Source organism: Oryctolagus cuniculus, chromosome X (genome assembly GCF_964237555.1).
Source record: "Oryctolagus cuniculus chromosome X, mOryCun1.1, whole genome shotgun sequence".
Classification (NCBI taxonomy): Eukaryota; Metazoa; Chordata; class Mammalia; order Lagomorpha; family Leporidae; genus Oryctolagus; species Oryctolagus cuniculus.
This window is the reverse complement of record NC_091453.1, coordinates 132139408-132155572: the sequence shown is the minus strand read 5'-3', so window position 1 is coordinate 132155572 and position 16165 is coordinate 132139408. Positions and strand designations below refer to the sequence as shown.

The 16165-nt window shown below is 64.8% G+C and overlaps 3 protein-coding genes and 1 long non-coding RNA gene across 9 annotated transcripts; 2 read left to right on the top strand and 2 right to left on the bottom strand.

Annotated features, from left to right (window-relative positions):
- Positions 1–991: 991 nt before the first annotated feature.
- SSR4 (signal sequence receptor subunit 4) lies at positions 992–3630 on the bottom strand. Its single transcript, NM_001171364.1, has 6 exons — positions 3564–3630; positions 2303–2421; positions 1696–1770; positions 1516–1605; positions 1229–1294; positions 992–1096 (listed from the first exon to the last, which is right to left on the bottom strand). Exons 1-6 carry the CDS (start codon positions 3628–3630, stop codon positions 992–994), a joined length of 522 nt encoding a protein of 173 aa, NP_001164835.1.
- Positions 3631–3924: 294 nt separating this feature from the next.
- IDH3G (isocitrate dehydrogenase (NAD(+)) 3 non-catalytic subunit gamma) lies at positions 3925–11267 on the top strand. Of its 5 annotated transcripts, none has more exons than XR_007916073.2 (13): positions 3959–4099; positions 7270–7311; positions 7604–7615; positions 7891–7988; positions 8192–8304; positions 9175–9235; positions 9354–9486; positions 9697–9830; positions 10057–10159; positions 10304–10450; positions 10592–10811; positions 10893–10953; positions 11062–11267. XR_007916073.2 is itself a non-coding variant. In XM_008250274.4 (13 exons), exons 1-13 carry the CDS (start codon positions 4019–4021, stop codon positions 11161–11163), a joined length of 1182 nt encoding a protein of 393 aa, XP_008248496.1. In that variant the 5' UTR covers positions 3959–4018; the 3' UTR covers positions 11164–11267. The 5 variants fall into 5 exon arrangements, 4 of the variants coding, with proteins under 4 accessions (XP_017194045.1, XP_008248496.1, XP_008248497.1 ...); XM_008250274.4 differs by having other exon boundaries at positions 10717–10811; XM_008250275.4 differs by lacking the exon at positions 7604–7615 and having other exon boundaries at positions 10717–10811.
- A 36-nt stretch (positions 11268–11303) lies between these two features.
- Positions 11304–16034, bottom strand: SRPK3 (SRSF protein kinase 3). Of its 2 annotated transcripts, none has more exons than XM_051837476.2 (15): positions 15534–16034; positions 15331–15461; positions 15067–15175; positions 14880–14967; positions 14546–14633; positions 13897–14003; positions 13661–13826; positions 13538–13563; positions 13124–13250; positions 12799–13038; positions 12613–12713; positions 12157–12264; positions 12009–12078; positions 11818–11910; positions 11304–11735 (listed from the first exon to the last, which is right to left on the bottom strand). In XM_051837476.2, the coding sequence occupies exons 1-15, from the start codon at positions 15671–15673 to the stop codon at positions 11551–11553; spliced, it is 1779 nt and encodes a 592-aa protein (XP_051693436.1). In that variant the 5' UTR covers positions 15674–16034; the 3' UTR covers positions 11304–11550. The 2 variants fall into 2 exon arrangements, with proteins under 2 accessions (XP_051693436.1, XP_051693437.1); XM_051837477.2 differs by having other exon boundaries at positions 13124–13247; positions 15534–16033.
- LOC138847611 (uncharacterized) lies at positions 13245–15211 on the top strand. Its single transcript, XR_011385495.1, has 2 exons — positions 13245–13467; positions 14351–15211. It is a non-coding gene; the product is annotated as an uncharacterized lncRNA (long non-coding RNA).
- Positions 16035–16165: the final 131 nt, after the last annotated feature.

The following is a 16165-nucleotide window of genomic DNA, read 5'->3' as shown; positions in this document are numbered from 1 at the left end:
GGCAAAGCTGGGTCGAAAGTGATCCTCGCTGCACTGCACGCTGGCGCAGCCCGGGCAGGGGAGGGCCTCGGCACCGAGGCACCCGTCCTCCCAGGTCCGGGGCCTTCGCCTTTCCGAGTGCATGCCGGGGGATGGCGGCTGCACCAATGCCCCGACGCCCTGGAGTAGGCACTGCTCCCTCACACTGCAAAGGGCTCAGTGGAGATGTGCACCGGCCTCTTTGGCCCCAGGGCCTTCACTGCCACCCCCGCCCCAGCTGTTGTGCCCGGAAAGCGGGCTGGGAGAGGCTGGGAGAGCACAGTCAATGTGCAGAGAGCAAAGGGTTCCTCAGAGGTGCAGTGGTGTTCGCCCGGGGAGGAACACGGAGCGGGCAGCTTCAGAAGGGCTGCCCCGAGACAGCTGTGTGCTGCACACTGCAGCTGCAGCTGCGGGCCCCGCCTGCATCAGCAAGCAAAGCTTGGAAAGCTTTGTGGGGCCCCTAACACAGGCACAGCATGAAGATGGGGCTGGCCGTGCCACCGCGTGTGACCCACGGTGCTGGCTGCTGGGTGTGGGGGTGTGGGGCAGAGCAGCCCCTTCACGGCTCTCGCGCCCAGGCTCGGCCAGAAAGGCTAAGGGTCCCACCCTAGCCCAGCGCCGGAAGGCTGGCAGCCCAGGGACAGGGCGAGGGCAGCAGTGGATGTGTGCTAGGAAGGACGGGCCAATCCTCGGGCCCCCAGCCCCAGGCCCTGCCAGCGAGCAGGACAGGGACTCGGAGAAGGTGGCCACTGGGCAAGCGGGAAGCAGGCAGGAAGGCTTCACTGGGCGAGGGAGCGCGTCCTTCGCCACTCTGCCTCTGCTGTCCAGGCAGACGAGGAGCTGGCCCCCAGATCGCACCGTGTGGGAAAAGCAGAGCGACACAAGGCAGCAGCCCTGGGTCCTGGACGCGCCGCTCGTAGCGCCCAGTGACTGTTTATTCACTAAGGAAGGAGGGCTGAGGGGCCTGCCACTCTCAGGCCTGGATGTGGGTCTTTGCGCTGAAGGCCAGGTAGTAGATCACTAAGCCAATGCCTGCGGCCAGCACCTCCGTGGAGACCCAGGGTCCGTTCCAAGTGCCCTACAAGAAAGATCAAAGCCAGCTCAGCTTCCCTCGGGGGCACAGACTCACTGGCCAATCACGGCCCAGCAGGCAGAGAGCACAGAACCTTCCCTCACCCCACACCCCCAAGCGAGGAGCCAGGCCACTCACCCGATGGTCCACACTGACTGTGAACAGGGGCGGGATGATGGAAATGTCCTCATTATTTCTCTGCGCCTGCAAAGGAGGGCAGGGGCTGGGGTCAGAGGTGGCCAACGGGGTGACGAGGGGAGGAGAGGAAGGGACGAGGGGCAGGTGGCACAGGCGTGCAGGAGCACGGGACGGGGCTGTCGCTGTGCCCTGCACCGGTGAGCCCCCGCCCAGTGCCAGCCGGGGCGGACAGCAGGGTGAGCAGGGCAGGGGCAGCTGCAGGACGACAGGTCCCGAGCAGTCCTCACCTTCCTCAGGAGGCTGTAAGACTCCTCGTCAAAGAACCTGACCTCGTAGGTGCCCGCGTGAGCGCTCTTGTGGTCCAGGCTCCAGGACACCTGGGCGGGTGGGCAGGGTGCACGTGAGGGGGCCGTGACACAGCGACACTCAGTGGGCCCCCGAGAGCACGCAGATCTGCCGTCGCTTACCTGGTACCGCCCCACGTCCTGACCCCGGGTGACAGGGAACTGTTTTCCACTGACATCAGCGTAAAGAGCCATGTTCTAGGTGAGAAGACAAAGGGGAGTCACCTCCTCTCTCTGGCCAGGAGCACCATGCAACCACCGAAGAGGTGAGGCTGGCACAACCGGAGCCACGCTGGGAGAGCAACACCCACCGCCTGCTGGCACTGTCTCTCTGGGTCTGTGTCCTCTGGGAGCGAGTCTGTTCCCGGAACCCGCGAGGGGGTGCTGGCGCCAGGGAGACCCCCACCATTGCCCAAGGAGGGCTGCCCTTCAGAAAGGGCCTACTCCCCGCTTGGGGCTTTTAGGAACGCGGGCCTGTGCAATCCCGAACTTGCGGCACACCCAGACTCTCTCTCTCTGGCAAGCGGCATCCAGAGCAGAAGGGCGAGGCTGGGCGTGAGCCTCGCTCTCTCCCGCAGCGCAGACCCAGAGCAGAGCAGGCCCGTAGGAAAGGGGCCTTGCTGTGCCCTGCCCCCTCCTGCTCCCCAGGAACTGAGTTCCAAGAGGAGCACCCCTGGCCACGCCCACCTCTTGCCCCTCCGTCCTCCTGGCGGAAGCCGCACTGCCCCACCTGGACCCTGTTCTTGCACGTGAGGGAGATCTCCACGATGAAGACGGTCTCGGTGGAAATCACGGCGTCAGAAGTGGTGTAGTAAGAAGGGGTGATCTGGGGCTCCACGCACGCCTCTGCTGCAGGGAGGAGGCAAGGCCGGCGTGGGCGTGCTGGAGCCAGGGCACAAGGGCCCTCCTGCCCCTGCCACGGGAGGTGTGCGACACACAGCCGGGGGTCAGGCACGAGTGCGATGGCAAGGGGGGGGGGAAGGCTGGGGGAACAGGGAGGGCTTTGCAGTGAGGACTCATGCCAGCGGAAGGGGGGCGAATGTGTGCAGGGGGCTCGCTTCAGTGCTGGCACCCACGACAGGGAGCCCCGGGGTCCAGGCCAGGATCAGTCCAGAGGACGGGAAGGGCATCTGCCTCCAGCAGCCCTGAGGACCCGTGGGAAAGGACGATGCCACCGAGGTGGCGGACAGGAGGCAGAGAGATGGCTCAAGTGCGCTAAGCCGGACAGCGCTTTGGCTCCGGGCAGGAGGAACATGCCGGGGCGTGGGGTGGAGGGGGTGTGTGTTGGGGGGGTGCGGGGGCAGTGAGTTGGGGGCCAGTCTTCTCTGCCTGCCGCTCCATTGGGCCTTTCCCTATGGAGCCCCCGAGGGGTTCACGGCCAGCTATGTCTCTTGCCAGACATCCCTGGTACAGGGCAGGGAACTGCGGGGTGAGAGAGGTGCGGGCAGTCGGGAGGGCCGGGCTGGCACCAGCGTGAATGTGCAACAACTCCCTTTTAGCCACACTCCAGGCTGACTCCAGGCTGTCCTCGACCCTGCCCCGGGGCTCGGAAGCACTCAAGGCCCCTGCTGCCCGTTTCAGCCCCACACTCCGGCTCTCTGGCCTGCTGGGGAAGCCTGGCCCGCTCCGCACTGCCGGAGGTGGATCCTGCCCGACCCCCCTCTGAAGCCAGGCGACGGCTGCGACGTGTGTCACCTTCCCTGCTGGAGCTGACAGCCGGGGCCCACAGTGTAGGCTTTGCGGCTCTTTATCACGAGCGGATGACGGAAGGATTTGACTGTTTCTCCCCGCAGCCTGGCTGCTTGGCAAACGTGCGTGTGGTCCACTGGTGGCTGCGCCGCGACGCCGGCTACCTCTCGGGGAAAGGCCCGGTCTGCAACAGCGAGCCCCGGGAAGGGCCTGCCCTCGCTTCGCCCGCACCCTTCCTCCCCCCAGCACCACCTGCCGTGGGACAGAGGCTCGCCAGAAATAAACTCCGGCCAGGCCGCTACCTGAGCAGCAGGACAGGCCGGAGAGCAGGAGCAGCGCCAGGGCGCCGAGAGATGCCATCGCCGCCATCGCCTCTTCTCTGCCGACGCGAAAAAGAGCGAGCTCGCCTGAACACGAGGGGCAGACGAGGAAGCGCGACGCGTAAGCGGCCGCGATAGCCAATCATGCTCCGGCGGGCCGGGCCAGGCTTCGTGACGTCGCTAGGGGCACTGACGTGTCCCCTCCCCGAGCCAGGGGCCCAGCTTGTCGCGCCCCCCCTAAGATGGCGGCAGCGGCAGCGGCAGCGCGGCCGGGAGCCGCGACGCTCCAGGCACCGGAAGGGGGCGTGGCCACCGGAGCGGCTGCGCGCATGCGCAGCGCCGGGCGCACGTCTGCCGTGGGGATTTCGCCCAGCGCCGAACTCTCGCGATAGCGATGTCATAACTGTTGGAATCTGCCGCGGCTCTCATTTTCCAACATGGCGCTGAAGTTGACGACGACTGCAGGTGCCGTCGCGAGGGCGGTGTTCAAGCCAGCCGTCCTCAGCCGTCCTTGGGAGGTGAGGGGGAGCAGGCCACGGCGCAGCAGCAGCGTCCGCTACGCGGGGCCTCGCACACCCTTACGGCCGGGCCGGGTTAGAGGCTCCTAAAACGGTCTGATGTTCCATTGGATGCGGGCCCCGCTAAGAGGCAGGGAGAGGGCCAGGGTTGATTGGCCGCTTCTGCTGTCTCTGTGCGTCGGGGGAGAGGGCGGGAGGTGTTTGGAGTGTGGGTGTGAGTATGCGGCTGTGGAATGGCCGAGATTGGCTCGGTCCGTCTCTCCCAGGGGTGTGTATCTGTTGGGCTGCGGCGGCTCCCTAGTGTCTGTGAGAGTCCTCCCGAGACATTCAGGAGTATCCCGGCTCGTCCCGTACTCACTTGCTACTCAGGTTACCTTCTAGTGCGCTTCGCCACCTGTCCCGATGGGGTGGAGAATCAGACGTTCCCAGTAACCCCCATCCCCGTGCCCCACCCCCCACTCTCTGTCGGCCCCGGACGCCCTCCGGAACCGCCTGGCGGGGGCGGGGATGGAGGTGGGGGCTTCTATCCCTCGGTGGTGCTTTTGAGGGCTTGGTTGTTTAGTGTGGCTTCCTGTCCCCAGAGCTCGTGCTCTGTAGCGGCGAGCCAGCCCTGGCCCTGGGAGATGAGAGAGATGACCTGCAGGCCTTGCTCTCCCACTGCCCCGCTACGTGGCCGCCTCTTTCTGTCCACTGAGGGGAAGAAACTTCATGTTGTCAACTTTGACCTTCAGGAAGTCTGTGACTTTGCTGACAGTCCCCGGAGACAGCGCTCTCGGCTGTGCACCTCCCCGCCCCTCCCCCGTGCCCTGAGGCTTTGTGAGAGTCTGTTTAAAAGCTGACTTCCCCCTGCTCCCTGAGGGAGTGACAGCAGCACAGACAGTCTTTCCAGAGGTCTTTCTCTTTTTTAAGACTTAACTCGTTTATTGGAAACTCAGAGCTGCAGAGAGAGGGAGAGAGGTCTTCCACCTGCTGGCTCGCTCTCAGATGGCCAGAGCTGGCCAAGTGCAAGCTAGGGGCTTCTTCCGAGTCTGCCTCCTGGCTGCAGAGGCCCAAGGACTCGGGCCATCCTGCGCCGCTTTCCCAGGCTCCTGCAGTCTGCAAAAGGCATTTCTCTCCCTCCTGAGCTGCGTGTGTGTGTGTGCCTTTGTTGGGGAAACAGCGGGGTGCACTGGCAGTGCTTTGCCTTGAGACAGGCTGCCCTGGTCTGGGAGCCCTAGACAAAGCTGCACGCCTTGGGTCCGGCGGAGTGAGACCTCCTGGGAAGGCGTGCAGCCATGCAGCCACCCCTGGAACCAGATGCGCGGAAATGTGCTAGAGGGAGACGCCTCGGTCCCAGAGTGGCTGCGGCTGCAGCTGCTCCGGGCTTTCTCCCGGGGACCCGGGGTGATCTGGAGGGCAGCGCACGGTGCATTTGGACTGAGGTCCTCCTGGTCTCCATCTTTTTCTTCGTTTTCCAGTTTTTAAAAAGGTGTATTTATTTGAAAGAGATAGAGAGAGACTCTTCCACCTGCTGGTTCACTCCCCAAATGGCCAGAACAGCCAGGGTTGGGCCAGGACAGAGCCAGGAGCCAGGAGCTCCAGCGAAGTGGCAGGGGCCCGAGTACTGGAGTAGCTGACACTGGAATCGCACTGCAGTATGGGACGCCAGCCGTGTAAGCAGCAGCTTAGCCTGCTGTGCCGTGACACCAGCCCCTCTTGCTTTTCTGATGTGCTTGTTTACTCTGGGCCACACGCTGTGCTGAGTTTTGTTTTGTTTTGTTTTTAGGTTTATTTATTTATTTGAAAGAGTTCCACAAAGAGAGAGATCATTCATTTACTGGTTCACTCCCCAGATGGCCGCAATGGCCAGGCCTGGGCCAGGCTAAGCCAGGAGCCGGGAGCTTCTTCCAGGTCTCCCCCATGGGTGCAGGGGCCCAAGGACTTGCGCCATCCTCCGCCGCTTCCCCAGGCGCATGAGCAGGGAGCTGGATGGGAAGTGGAGCATCTGCGTCTCGAACCAGTGCCCATATGAGGTGCCGGTGTCGCAAGCGGTGGCTTTACCCACTGCACCACCGTGCCAGCCCGCAGTGCTGGGTCTTGAGATGACAGTAGGGAACAGACAGACGTGGCCGCTGCTCTCAGGGTCCTGAGGGTTGGGGAGGGAGCAGTGCAGTGGATAACCTAGGGAGATGTCCGTTGCTGTTGGCGGAAGGAAGGAGGTAGGGCTTGGGGAGCCAGCTTTGCCGCCTCAGGGCATCGCGAAAGGCTTCTGCGAGCTTTATTGAGAGCCTGCAGAGAAGATGAACCCAGATAATTGACACGAGTGTCAGAAAGTGGAAGAATCCTGCGTGTGCCCGCACCTGCGGATCTGGGCGCCACGCAGATCCGTCGAGGAGACTTTGAGGCTCTGGTCCTAGTGGGCAGCTCTTTCTGGGCCCTGGCTTGTGACTGCCAGCTGAGTGGACCCAGACAGGTGATGTTAGCCTGCCTGCGCCTCCTGCGTTCTGCGTAGTGGGCCAGGCACAGGGCATCCCCAAGTAAAGAGCAGGACCTTGGCCCTGCCGCCGTCTCCTCGGTTGTGTTGCTAGGCGGCGTGCAGCAGGCACTGGAGACACGAGCCTCTCACTCCATGACAGTGGGTCATTTCAGAGCATCTGGCCTGTTTGGCCCTAGCTTTTGCACTGAGCTTTCACGGAGCTGGGGACATGTGCCATCTATCTAGGCCACGAATCATAGAGGCGGCTGCAGTCTGTCACCGTGGTGTGACGAGGGGAGATGACAAAGGCGCCCGAACGTCGCGGCTCTGGAGTGCGGTTTCTCTATTGCGCTGTGGTTGCTTTCCTCTTTTTGCTTGTTATGCTGTGCATTGCTGTGCAGTGATTGGCCAGAAAAAAAAAAATCAGAAGCCAGAAAGCAGCAGAGGCTGCCCACAGGTTTGGTCCTGAGCTGGTCCAGGAGCTGCAGGCCGCAGAGAGGTTGAGGGTTGAGGTGACTTCTGGTGCTTCAGCCACGCTGTGGAGGCGCGTCGGGCCGTGCATGGTGCATGCTGCTGTCTGCGCGCTGTGCTGCGCCGCTGGGGGCCTGTCTGGGCGCCGTGGCGAGTCTCTGCTCCCGACCAACTGCTTGGCTAGCCCTTGCCAACCCGACTGGGGGCCGACCCCAAACACTGGCATTTGGGTTCTCTTTGCCAGGTTCTAAGTACCCATGAGGCCCCCTGGAGGAGCATCTCCTCAGTAAGTACCGCCCATGTACATGCACGCGTGCCCTCGAGGATGTGTGTACGGGTGAGGCTGCCTCTGTGCGTGTGCACACACTGCATGTGTTAGTGTGCACGCTGTGTGTACGTGTGGCCCTGGTGGCCTGCCCTCGGAGCCACAGCCTCCAGAGGTCACCTACCTACCCACCCTTTGCCTTGCCCTGAATTGTGCTGGACATAGCCCTAGGGAACAGGCCCAGTCCGTGGTCACAGCCTTGTTCCTCCATCCTTGGCTGATCTGAGTCTTCTTCCTTTCTGTTGCCCACTAGCAACAAACAATTGTGAGTATTCTTCTTCTCTGCCTGTGAGATTTGGGGGGTCTTAGTGGCTTTGGGGTTCAGCCAGGTCCAGTCGGGCCCGGGGCTGCTGCTGACGAGGCAGGCAGCCCCAGGATGAGCAGTCTTGGCTGGGCTGGGGGTGTCCCAAGCTGGCACCTGATGATTGGCCAGCCTGCAGAGTCGGCACTGGTGGGGAGACGGGAACTGGCTCGGGCCCCTGCGTGCTGAGCCGGGACCATGTGGCCCTACTCAAAGTCCCCCCGGCCCTCTCCTTGCAGCCTCCATCTGCGAAATATGGCGGGCGGCACACAGTGACTATGATCCCCGGGGACGGCATCGGGCCGGAGCTCATGCTGCACGTCAAGTCTGTGTTCAGGTATGAAGCCCCTGGGCCTACCTCCCCTTGCCTTCTCCCCAGCCGGGGGGGGGGGGGGCGGTGCTGAGCGCCCTGTGCCGACATGGGCAGTGAGCCCAGAAGCCCACCCCGTGCTAGGGGCACCCGGCACAGCAGAGTGCACGGCGGGCTTCAGCCAGCGTCTCCTCCCTTGTGGGCGCTGTCCTGAGCCTGCTCTGTCCCAGGCATGCGTGCGTGCCAGTGGACTTTGAAGAGGTGCACGTGAGTTCCAACGCTGACGAGGAAGACATCCGCAACGCCATCATGGCCATCCGTCGGAACCGCGTGGCCTTGAAAGGTGGGCTTGGGGCGAGGCTCGGGCACGACTCGTTCTCGTGGGGCGCCACAGCTGATGGCAGGGCTTCTCTGGCTGGGTGGGGGCCAGGTGGTTGGAAGCTCCCCCGAGCCTGTTCACGCAGCGATGCTGAGTTCCCGGTGGCAGTGGGCCGTGCCCCTGCCGCTGCCCCGCCTTCCCTCCTGAGGCAGCCCTGTCTGCGGGGGTCAGCCGTGACCTGAAGGCTCTCTTCAACCCCGTGACACAGAGCCGAACGTGCCCCTCCCGAGTTTCCCTCACTTGGGTGCAGGTTGTTCAATGGTTTCCATCATGCACTCTGCACCCTCAGCCCACCTGCCCTGTGAGAAGAGCATGTGAACAAAGCCGAAGCGGGGTGGAGCCCTGGGCCCTGGCACTCAGGTGGACACCGTCGGGCAGGGTGCGGAGGGGTGGACAGCCCTGGTGGGCTGCTGAGAGAGGCCTCTCCGCTTGGCACCCTGTCCCTGCCTTCTGCCAGTGGCTGCTGCCTGCCTGCCCGCCCCGGCTTCTGGTTCCCTTCCTCCGGGTACCCTGGGCCACTGGGCAGAGCTTGGCCGAGCAGTGGCCTTTTGCAGGCAGCCCCTGCCTACCCCTGAACTTGGGCTTGAGTGGCTTCTCGATGTGGGGCCTGGCAAGAGCTGCAAGGTGACCTTGCTGGCGCCACCCTGGCCGGCCAGCCTGTTAATAAAAGAAGTGGTCACTTCCTGTGAAGCCAGGTCTGCAGCCAGCTGTCAGCCCTTACTCGTTCGCTTATTCATTCATCCAGTAAGGCCTTATTGAGCGCCTGCTGTGTGCCAGGTGCTCTTCCAGGTCCTTGCAACCCCTGAGCCTCTCCGTCTCGCATTTGTCCCATAGGCAACATTGAAACCAACCACAACCTGCCACCATCTCACAAATCCCGAAACAACATCCTTCGGTAAGGCTCAGATGCTCAGGTGGCTGCTCCGTGGGGCCGGGGTGAGGGCTGCCGGCAGAGGGGCGCGGCCCTGGCCGGCTGCCAGGGAGCTCGCCGTGCCCCGTTCTGTGTCCCCCAGCACCAGCCTGGACCTCTACGCCAACGTCATCCACTGCAAGAGCCTGCCAGGAGTGGTAACACGGCACAAGGACATAGACATCCTCATCGTCCGGGAGAACACGGAGGGCGAGTACAGTAGCCTGGAGCACGAGGTGGGCAGGGCCTGGGTGACCCTGGCAGGTCAGGGGCTGGGAATGAGCCTGGCCAGCTTCCTTCAGGAGCTACGAAGAAGTGGGGCCTGCGCTCAAGGGAGAAGCCAGGAGTACTCGGACTCGGGTGCTTCGCGCCGTGCCCCACAGAGAGGCGCCCCGAGGGCGGGCTGCGACAGGTCACGAGTCTCTTGTCCGCTGTTCTGTTCTCAGAGTGTGGCAGGAGTGGTGGAGAGCCTGAAGATCATCACCAAGGCCAAGTCCCTGCGCATTGCTGAATATGCCTTCAAGCTGGCCCAGGAGAGTGGGCGCAAGAAAGTGACAGCCGTGCACAAGGCCAACATCATGTACGTGCCCCCACCCTCTGCTCCGGCACTTGGTGTCCGGGACCTGGCCACACCCAGGGCTGTCCTCGCATCCCCTCTTGGGCCTGCGCTCTGAGAGGAGGTGGGGCAGGATCATGCCAGGGTTTCGGATGAGGGGCAGATTGGCAGTTAGAGCTGAGCCTCCCAGGGCCCTCAGCACACCCTGTTGCAATGGGCCAAGCCCATGTCCTGTGTCCTCCTCTTCCAGGAAGCTGGGCGATGGGCTCTTCCTGCAGTGCTGCAGGGAGGTGGCGGCCGGCTACCCCCAGATCGCTTTTGAGAGCATGATTGTGGACAACACCACGATGCAGGTAGGAAGCTCCCCCAGCCGTGCACACGTGCACACACACACCCCTACGCCCCTGCCCTGGCTCGGGGGCCTCTCGCCCTGGACGCCCAGGCTTCCGGCACCTGTGCTTCTGAGTCTGCTCTTCAGCCCCTTTTCTGCCCTGCAGCTGGTGTCCCGGCCCCAGCAGTTCGACGTCATGGTGATGCCCAATCTCTACGGCAACATCGTCAACAACGTGTGTGCAGGGCTGGTCGGGGGCCCAGGCCTCGTGGCTGGGGCCAACTATGGCCATGTGTATGCAGTGTTTGAGACGGTGAGTGTGCCAGCGACTCTTTCCAAGGCCACGGTCCCCTGTTCGCCAAGGTGTGCAGCCTTCAGCACTAATTGCAGCGCATGCTCGGTGCCCCGCAAGGAACCCCAGCGCCAGCAGCACTTTGCCCTTGCTCCTGCCCAGGCCCTGCACCTGCTCGCCTGCCTTCGGTGTCTGAGGATGCGCCTCTCCGGGCCACAGCGCGTGAGTGGGCCCCTGCCCTGTGTGCGTGTGTCCCCACCCAGCTTCCTCTGCCTTACCCTCTCCAGGCTACCAGGAACACAGGCAAGAGTATCGCCAATAAGAACATTGCCAACCCCACAGCCACGCTGCTGGCCAGCTGCATGATGCTGGACCACCTCAAGTAAGTGGCTCCCGATGCCCGGCCGGAGGTGCCTGGCAGCCGCCTAGGCCCCGCGGGCTGAAGGCGGCCTCTCTGCCCTAGGCTCCACACCTACGCCGCCTCCATCCGCAAGGCTGTCTTGGCATCCATGCACAACGACAACGTGAGGCTCCCTTGCCCCTCCCCCCATCGGTAGCGGGTGTTGAGCTGGTGTACCTCGGCCTTAGCGCCAGGCCGCCCGCAGGGTCCATAGCCTGCCCGTGCCCCGCAGATGCACACCCCGGACATCGGGGGCCAGGGCACCACCTCGGAAGCCATCCAGGACATCATCCGCAACATCCGCATCATCAACGGCCGGGCTGTGGAGGCCTAGGCTGTCCCGGGACCGGCACGGCGCACTCCTCAGACCCGCCACGCCCCCGGCACCCCTAGCGGCGCCGTGGGCAGATCCCAGAATAAACCAGTTTCTTGTCCGCAGACCTCGGCGGCGGCGTGTGTCCCTACCCAAGGTGCTGGTCTTTCAGTGCACGCTTTATTAAGAAACACACGTACTTTCCCTCTCGGAGCACGCTCCAGGAGGCTCACGGGCAGGACAGACTCTGCAAGAGCAGCCTGGCCGCAGCAGCCCCCGTCCTGCCATCAGCGCCGGGGGTGGGGTGGGGGGTGGGACTTGTCCCGCTTTCGCTCAAGGCACTGAGAGCTGGGGGGGGGGGGGGGGCGCAGCAGGCCTGGCCCAAGCTGCCCCAAGCCACAGCGGGGCCTAGGGATTGAGCCAGGGGTGCTGGAGGCAGTCGGCAGCGCTGGCCCGCTTTTCAGGGATGTACTCCATCATGGGCAGCAGGAAGGCGCTGAACTGCGTGGCCTGCTCCAGGGGCCACTCGTACTTCTCCATGAGGACCTCGTAGAGGCCCCAGTGCTTGAGGTTGTGGATGTGCCGCAGCTCCCCTGGGGGCGGCAGGCTTTAGGCTCCACGCCCGCTTCCGGAGGCTCCGTCGCCGCCCCTCCTGCCCGCCCCCCCGGCTCCCACCTCTGCGGTTGAAGAACTCCCGGGAGTAGCGGCCTGAGAGCGCGAAGGCTGGAGGGATGTCTCCCAGAAGCTCCACGATGTGAGCGATGTGGTCTGCGGGCCCAGAGGAGGTTGGCCGCTGCCGGAGGAGGCCCCCAGGTCCCCCAGGCCCCCAGGCCCCCAGGCCGAGCCCCGGGCCGGCCTCTGCCTACCCTCATCACGACTGTAGTCCTCTCCAGAGTGAGGCTCGAATAGGTAGTCTCCGGTGGCCAGCTCGAAGGCCTGCGGAGCGGGAGGAGGGGAGGCAGCTGGCAGGTGGGCGGCCGCCGGCTGGAGGCGCCTGGGCGTGCCCACACTTACCATGCACGCCGTGCTCCAGATGTCCGCTGGGGGCCCGTACTCCGCCCCGATCAGTACCTCCACGGCCCGGTACTGCCGAGTCTGGATGTCCTCAGTAAAGTGCTTGTGCTGGAGGCAAGGGGAGCCCTAGGGACAGGCGCCAGGGCCCAGGCTGGCGTGCCCCCACCCGCTCCCGCCTCTGGGCAGTGGGGCTTGCTCTGAGCCTCGGGATCCCCCACGACCCTCGAGGGACTGGCTGGTGAGCCGAGGCCGAGGCTGACCCCTGCCCGGTAGCCCCCTGTCCCTTGCCCTGGGCCCAGTGCTGGCTGGGGCTGCGGCAGGCAGTGGAGCTGAGGCCTGGCGCGGGCCACTGCTGAGCGAGCCCCTGGCTGGCCAGTGCCTGCAGCAGGCTCCCTGGGAGCTACCCCGTGCCTCCCCCCTCAGCCCAGAGCTCTGCTCTCCAGGGTGCTCTTGTACCACCCAGCAGGCGTTGCCCAGGTCTGCGATCTTGATCTTGATCTTGTCTGCATTTTGGGGCTCCAGGGGGTTCACCAGAAGATTCGAGGCACCAAATGGTGCTGGGGAGGGAAGAGAAAGGAGGGAGACTGAGCTGGGCCAGCCCCTCCTGGCCCTCGGTGCCCCCTGCAGCCTCCATCCACTTACTGCTGGGCGACAGGAGGCCGCCGGTCTCGCGCTGATTGGACGAGCCCGAGAGGATGGAGCAGGAGGCCGCAGAGAACAGGGAGCCCGAGAAGCCGGAGGTCTGCGAGCCAGCACTGAGGCTGCGGCCACCCCCTGGGGCCGGGGAGGAGGAAGCTGGCGAGGGGCCGGCCCCAGCACCCCCAGCGTGGCAGCCAGAAGATGAGGTGGAGCCGCTGCCCGCCTCGAGCCTCAAGCCAGAGTCTGGGGAGGCGGGCAGGGGTGGCTCGTGAGCAGACGGCGCGGTCAGCGCATGCGCTCAGGCGCAGCGCCCCGTCCAGCCCCTCACCCTCGGCCGCCGCCTCCATGGCCTCCAGCCTCTGCAGGTCCCGCAAGCGCTCCTCCAGCAGCCGCTTCTGCTGCTTCCGTTTGCGCCTCATCTTCTTCCTCTTGTTTTTGGACAGCTTCCCAGTCTGCTGCCAGAGCCAGGGTCACCCAGGGCCCCGTCACCCACCTGCGGTCTGCTTGCCTGGGGTGCTGTCCCTGCCCAGGGCTCCCGTGGCTGCCAGAATGCGACGCCCACCCTGACCAGCCACTTACTCCCTGCAGCTCTGGGTTGGAGATGACCTCTGACCCACCCTGTGTGCCGCCATCATGGGGCCCCAAGCTGCTCCCACCAGGGAGGTCCCGGAGGTGAGGGGTGCAGCCAGTGTGCCCAAGGAGGGGGAGAGGAGCAAGGAAAAGGGGGATGCCCCCAACTTACCAAGACTTCCTGGGGGGCAGTGCTGACTGGCGGTGCAGGTGTAGGGGAGGAAAGGAATGGAGACTCTGGCAGGCGCACAGCCCAGAAGCCCCCGCCCAGCCCTAGCCGCGTCCTCCTCGGTACCTGTGGAGCGGGACGGGGGCGGGGCCCCTGACTGCTGCCACTCGGTGGCCTCGGCGGCCAGGCGCCTGATGTAGGCGTCCCCCACGCACAGCAGGATGTTCTCAGGCTTGATGTCCGTGTGGATGATCTTGCACTTGGTGTGGAGGTAGTCCAGGCCATGCAGCACCTAGGGGGAGCCGCCGCTGAGCTCCCGGGGCCTGCGCAGGCGGGGCGGACAGCCCGCGGGCAGTACCCACCTGCCTCACGATGCTCTTTACGCAGGGCACGGGCAGACCCTGGTAGTTGGACTTGATGATCCACTTGAGGAGCTGGTGGCCCAGCACCTCCAGCACCATGCACACATCTGGGCCTGGAGTAAAGGGTGGCCAGCGGGCACACGGCTGGGCACAGGCGCACCCGCCCTCCGCTGGCGCTGAGCAGCGAGGCTCAGGAGGCAGCAGGACTTGCCCGGGGGCCGGGAGGCACCGCCATCCTGCTGCCGTTTATAGCATCCCTGTCACTCAGAGGTGTGCCAGTTGGGATGGCACATTTTGTGTTCACCCTGGAGGTGGCACTGGGGGAGCAGACCTACTCCCGGTGTTCCTTTATGCCCAGAGGCCCTGTGGCCGTCCCCAGAAAGCAGGGGGGGGGGGCTGCCACAGAGGCGGCCCCTGCTATTTAGAGGAAACTCAACAACGTCTACGTCTACAGGTAATGCCAACCCGGTTCCCCACTCGGCCCCTCACACACCTAAACGCCAAGTCGTCGAAGGGCTGAGGCTGCTTCAGAGACCCGTGTCGCTGCATGGGGATGTCCCCATTGCAGACCAGCACAGAGGCCCTGGGAGCTGGGAGACCTATGAGCTGGCCCCTTCGCTACCGCGCTTCTCTACATCATAAAGGATACGGACTCCATTAACCCCGGAGATCCTGAAATCATCAATGAGCTGGACAATGGTCTCTCTTTTGGGGTCACTGGGGTCACTGTCCCGGACCTGGAACAAAAGCCAAGAGGCCACATATGGCTGCAACCTGCCTCTCACTAGCTGCTCCCCTCAGCGTCCTCTGGGCCCCCGCTGGAAGAAAAGCCGCCTGCCCCTCCCGTCCCTCTGCCTAGTCCAGCAGAGCCAGCTGGAGCCTGCCCTGGTGGGAGCCCCGCCCCGCCCCGCCGAGCCCCAGCAGGCCCTGCACCCACATGGGCAATTCCCGGGGAGCAGGGAGCGGTAGGGGAGGTGCCTCACACATTTCAGGAGCTTGATCTCATCCACAGCTGTCTCTGTGTAATGCCCCGCGCTCTTGACTACTTTCAGGGCCACGAAGCGCTTGCGCCTGTAACACGGAGACCACTCATCGTGGTGGCCTTGAGCGAGCCCAGGGGCAGGAGCCTAGCCAGTGCTGGGCCCCGGGGCAGACAGGGCGCACACTCACTGGATGTCCCAGCAGAGCCACACGGTGGAGAAGTGGCCCCAGCCCAGCTTGCGAACCACGTGGTATCGCCCATTGAACAGGTCACCAATCTTCACAGGGTAGTAGCCACCTGTCAAAGGAGTCCGTGGATGACAGTGGGGGCACCTCCCGCCCTGGTGGCCATCTGGCTCACGCGGGCCCGGGCTCCGGCACCCTCCTCCTCCCCGGGGCCACCCTGAGCTCCTGCAGTGGCTGTGCGCCCGCGAGCGCGAGGCCAGGCCTCACCCTTGCAGTAATCCTTGGGGTCTTCCTGTTCTTCGTCGTCGGAGCCCAGGAGCCCCTGCAGCATCCGAGGCGCTGGCGCGGCCGGGGCCAGTTCAGAGCCCGAGGACTCGGGCCCGCAGGAGGCCTGCGAGCTGCGGGGAGGGTGGGCGGGCAGTGAGTGTGTGGAGCACCAGGGGCCCCCGGATGCCCGGGCTGAGCCCTACCTGCTGCTGCTGCTACCACTTTCGCCGCCGCCGCCGCCGCTGCCGCTGCCGCCCACGCTGGCGCTCATCCCGGCCTCGCGGCCCGCGACTCCGGCGCCCCGGGCGGCTGCTCCGGTGGGGCCCGGCCGCGGCCCGCGCATTTATAACCTCGGCCGCTGATCTCACCCGCCTTTATAAATAGCCTCCCAGCTGCTCCGCTGTGGGCAAGGTATGCGGCGCGGGGAGGGGGCGGCGCACGACGGTGGCCCGGAGAGCCCGGCCCAGCCCCGGGGGCCAGAGGGAGCCACCGCACGGGGTCGCCAGTGACTCAGTCCCTAGGCGGTCCTCACAGCTCCCAGACAGGCCGAGGGGGACCAACTACACCGGGATGAAGCCACTAGGACCGCAAGCTAAGCCCCGCAGCCAGGGCTGACCGCGGGGACCACCTAGGAAAGGCTGAGATCGCTGCGCTCCAGGGCAGAGCAAATTCTCAGAGCTCCCAATTGGTCCCTGGAGGCGACCCCTCCCGTTCCCATGGGAACCCCACCCCCCCCCCCATTCCCGGCCTAGTTCCTGCTTTTCTTGTGGCTCATCAACCCCTCAGGAGGAACGCAGTACTCTCCTGGGACTGGTGCCGCTGGGGACCCCTGGCC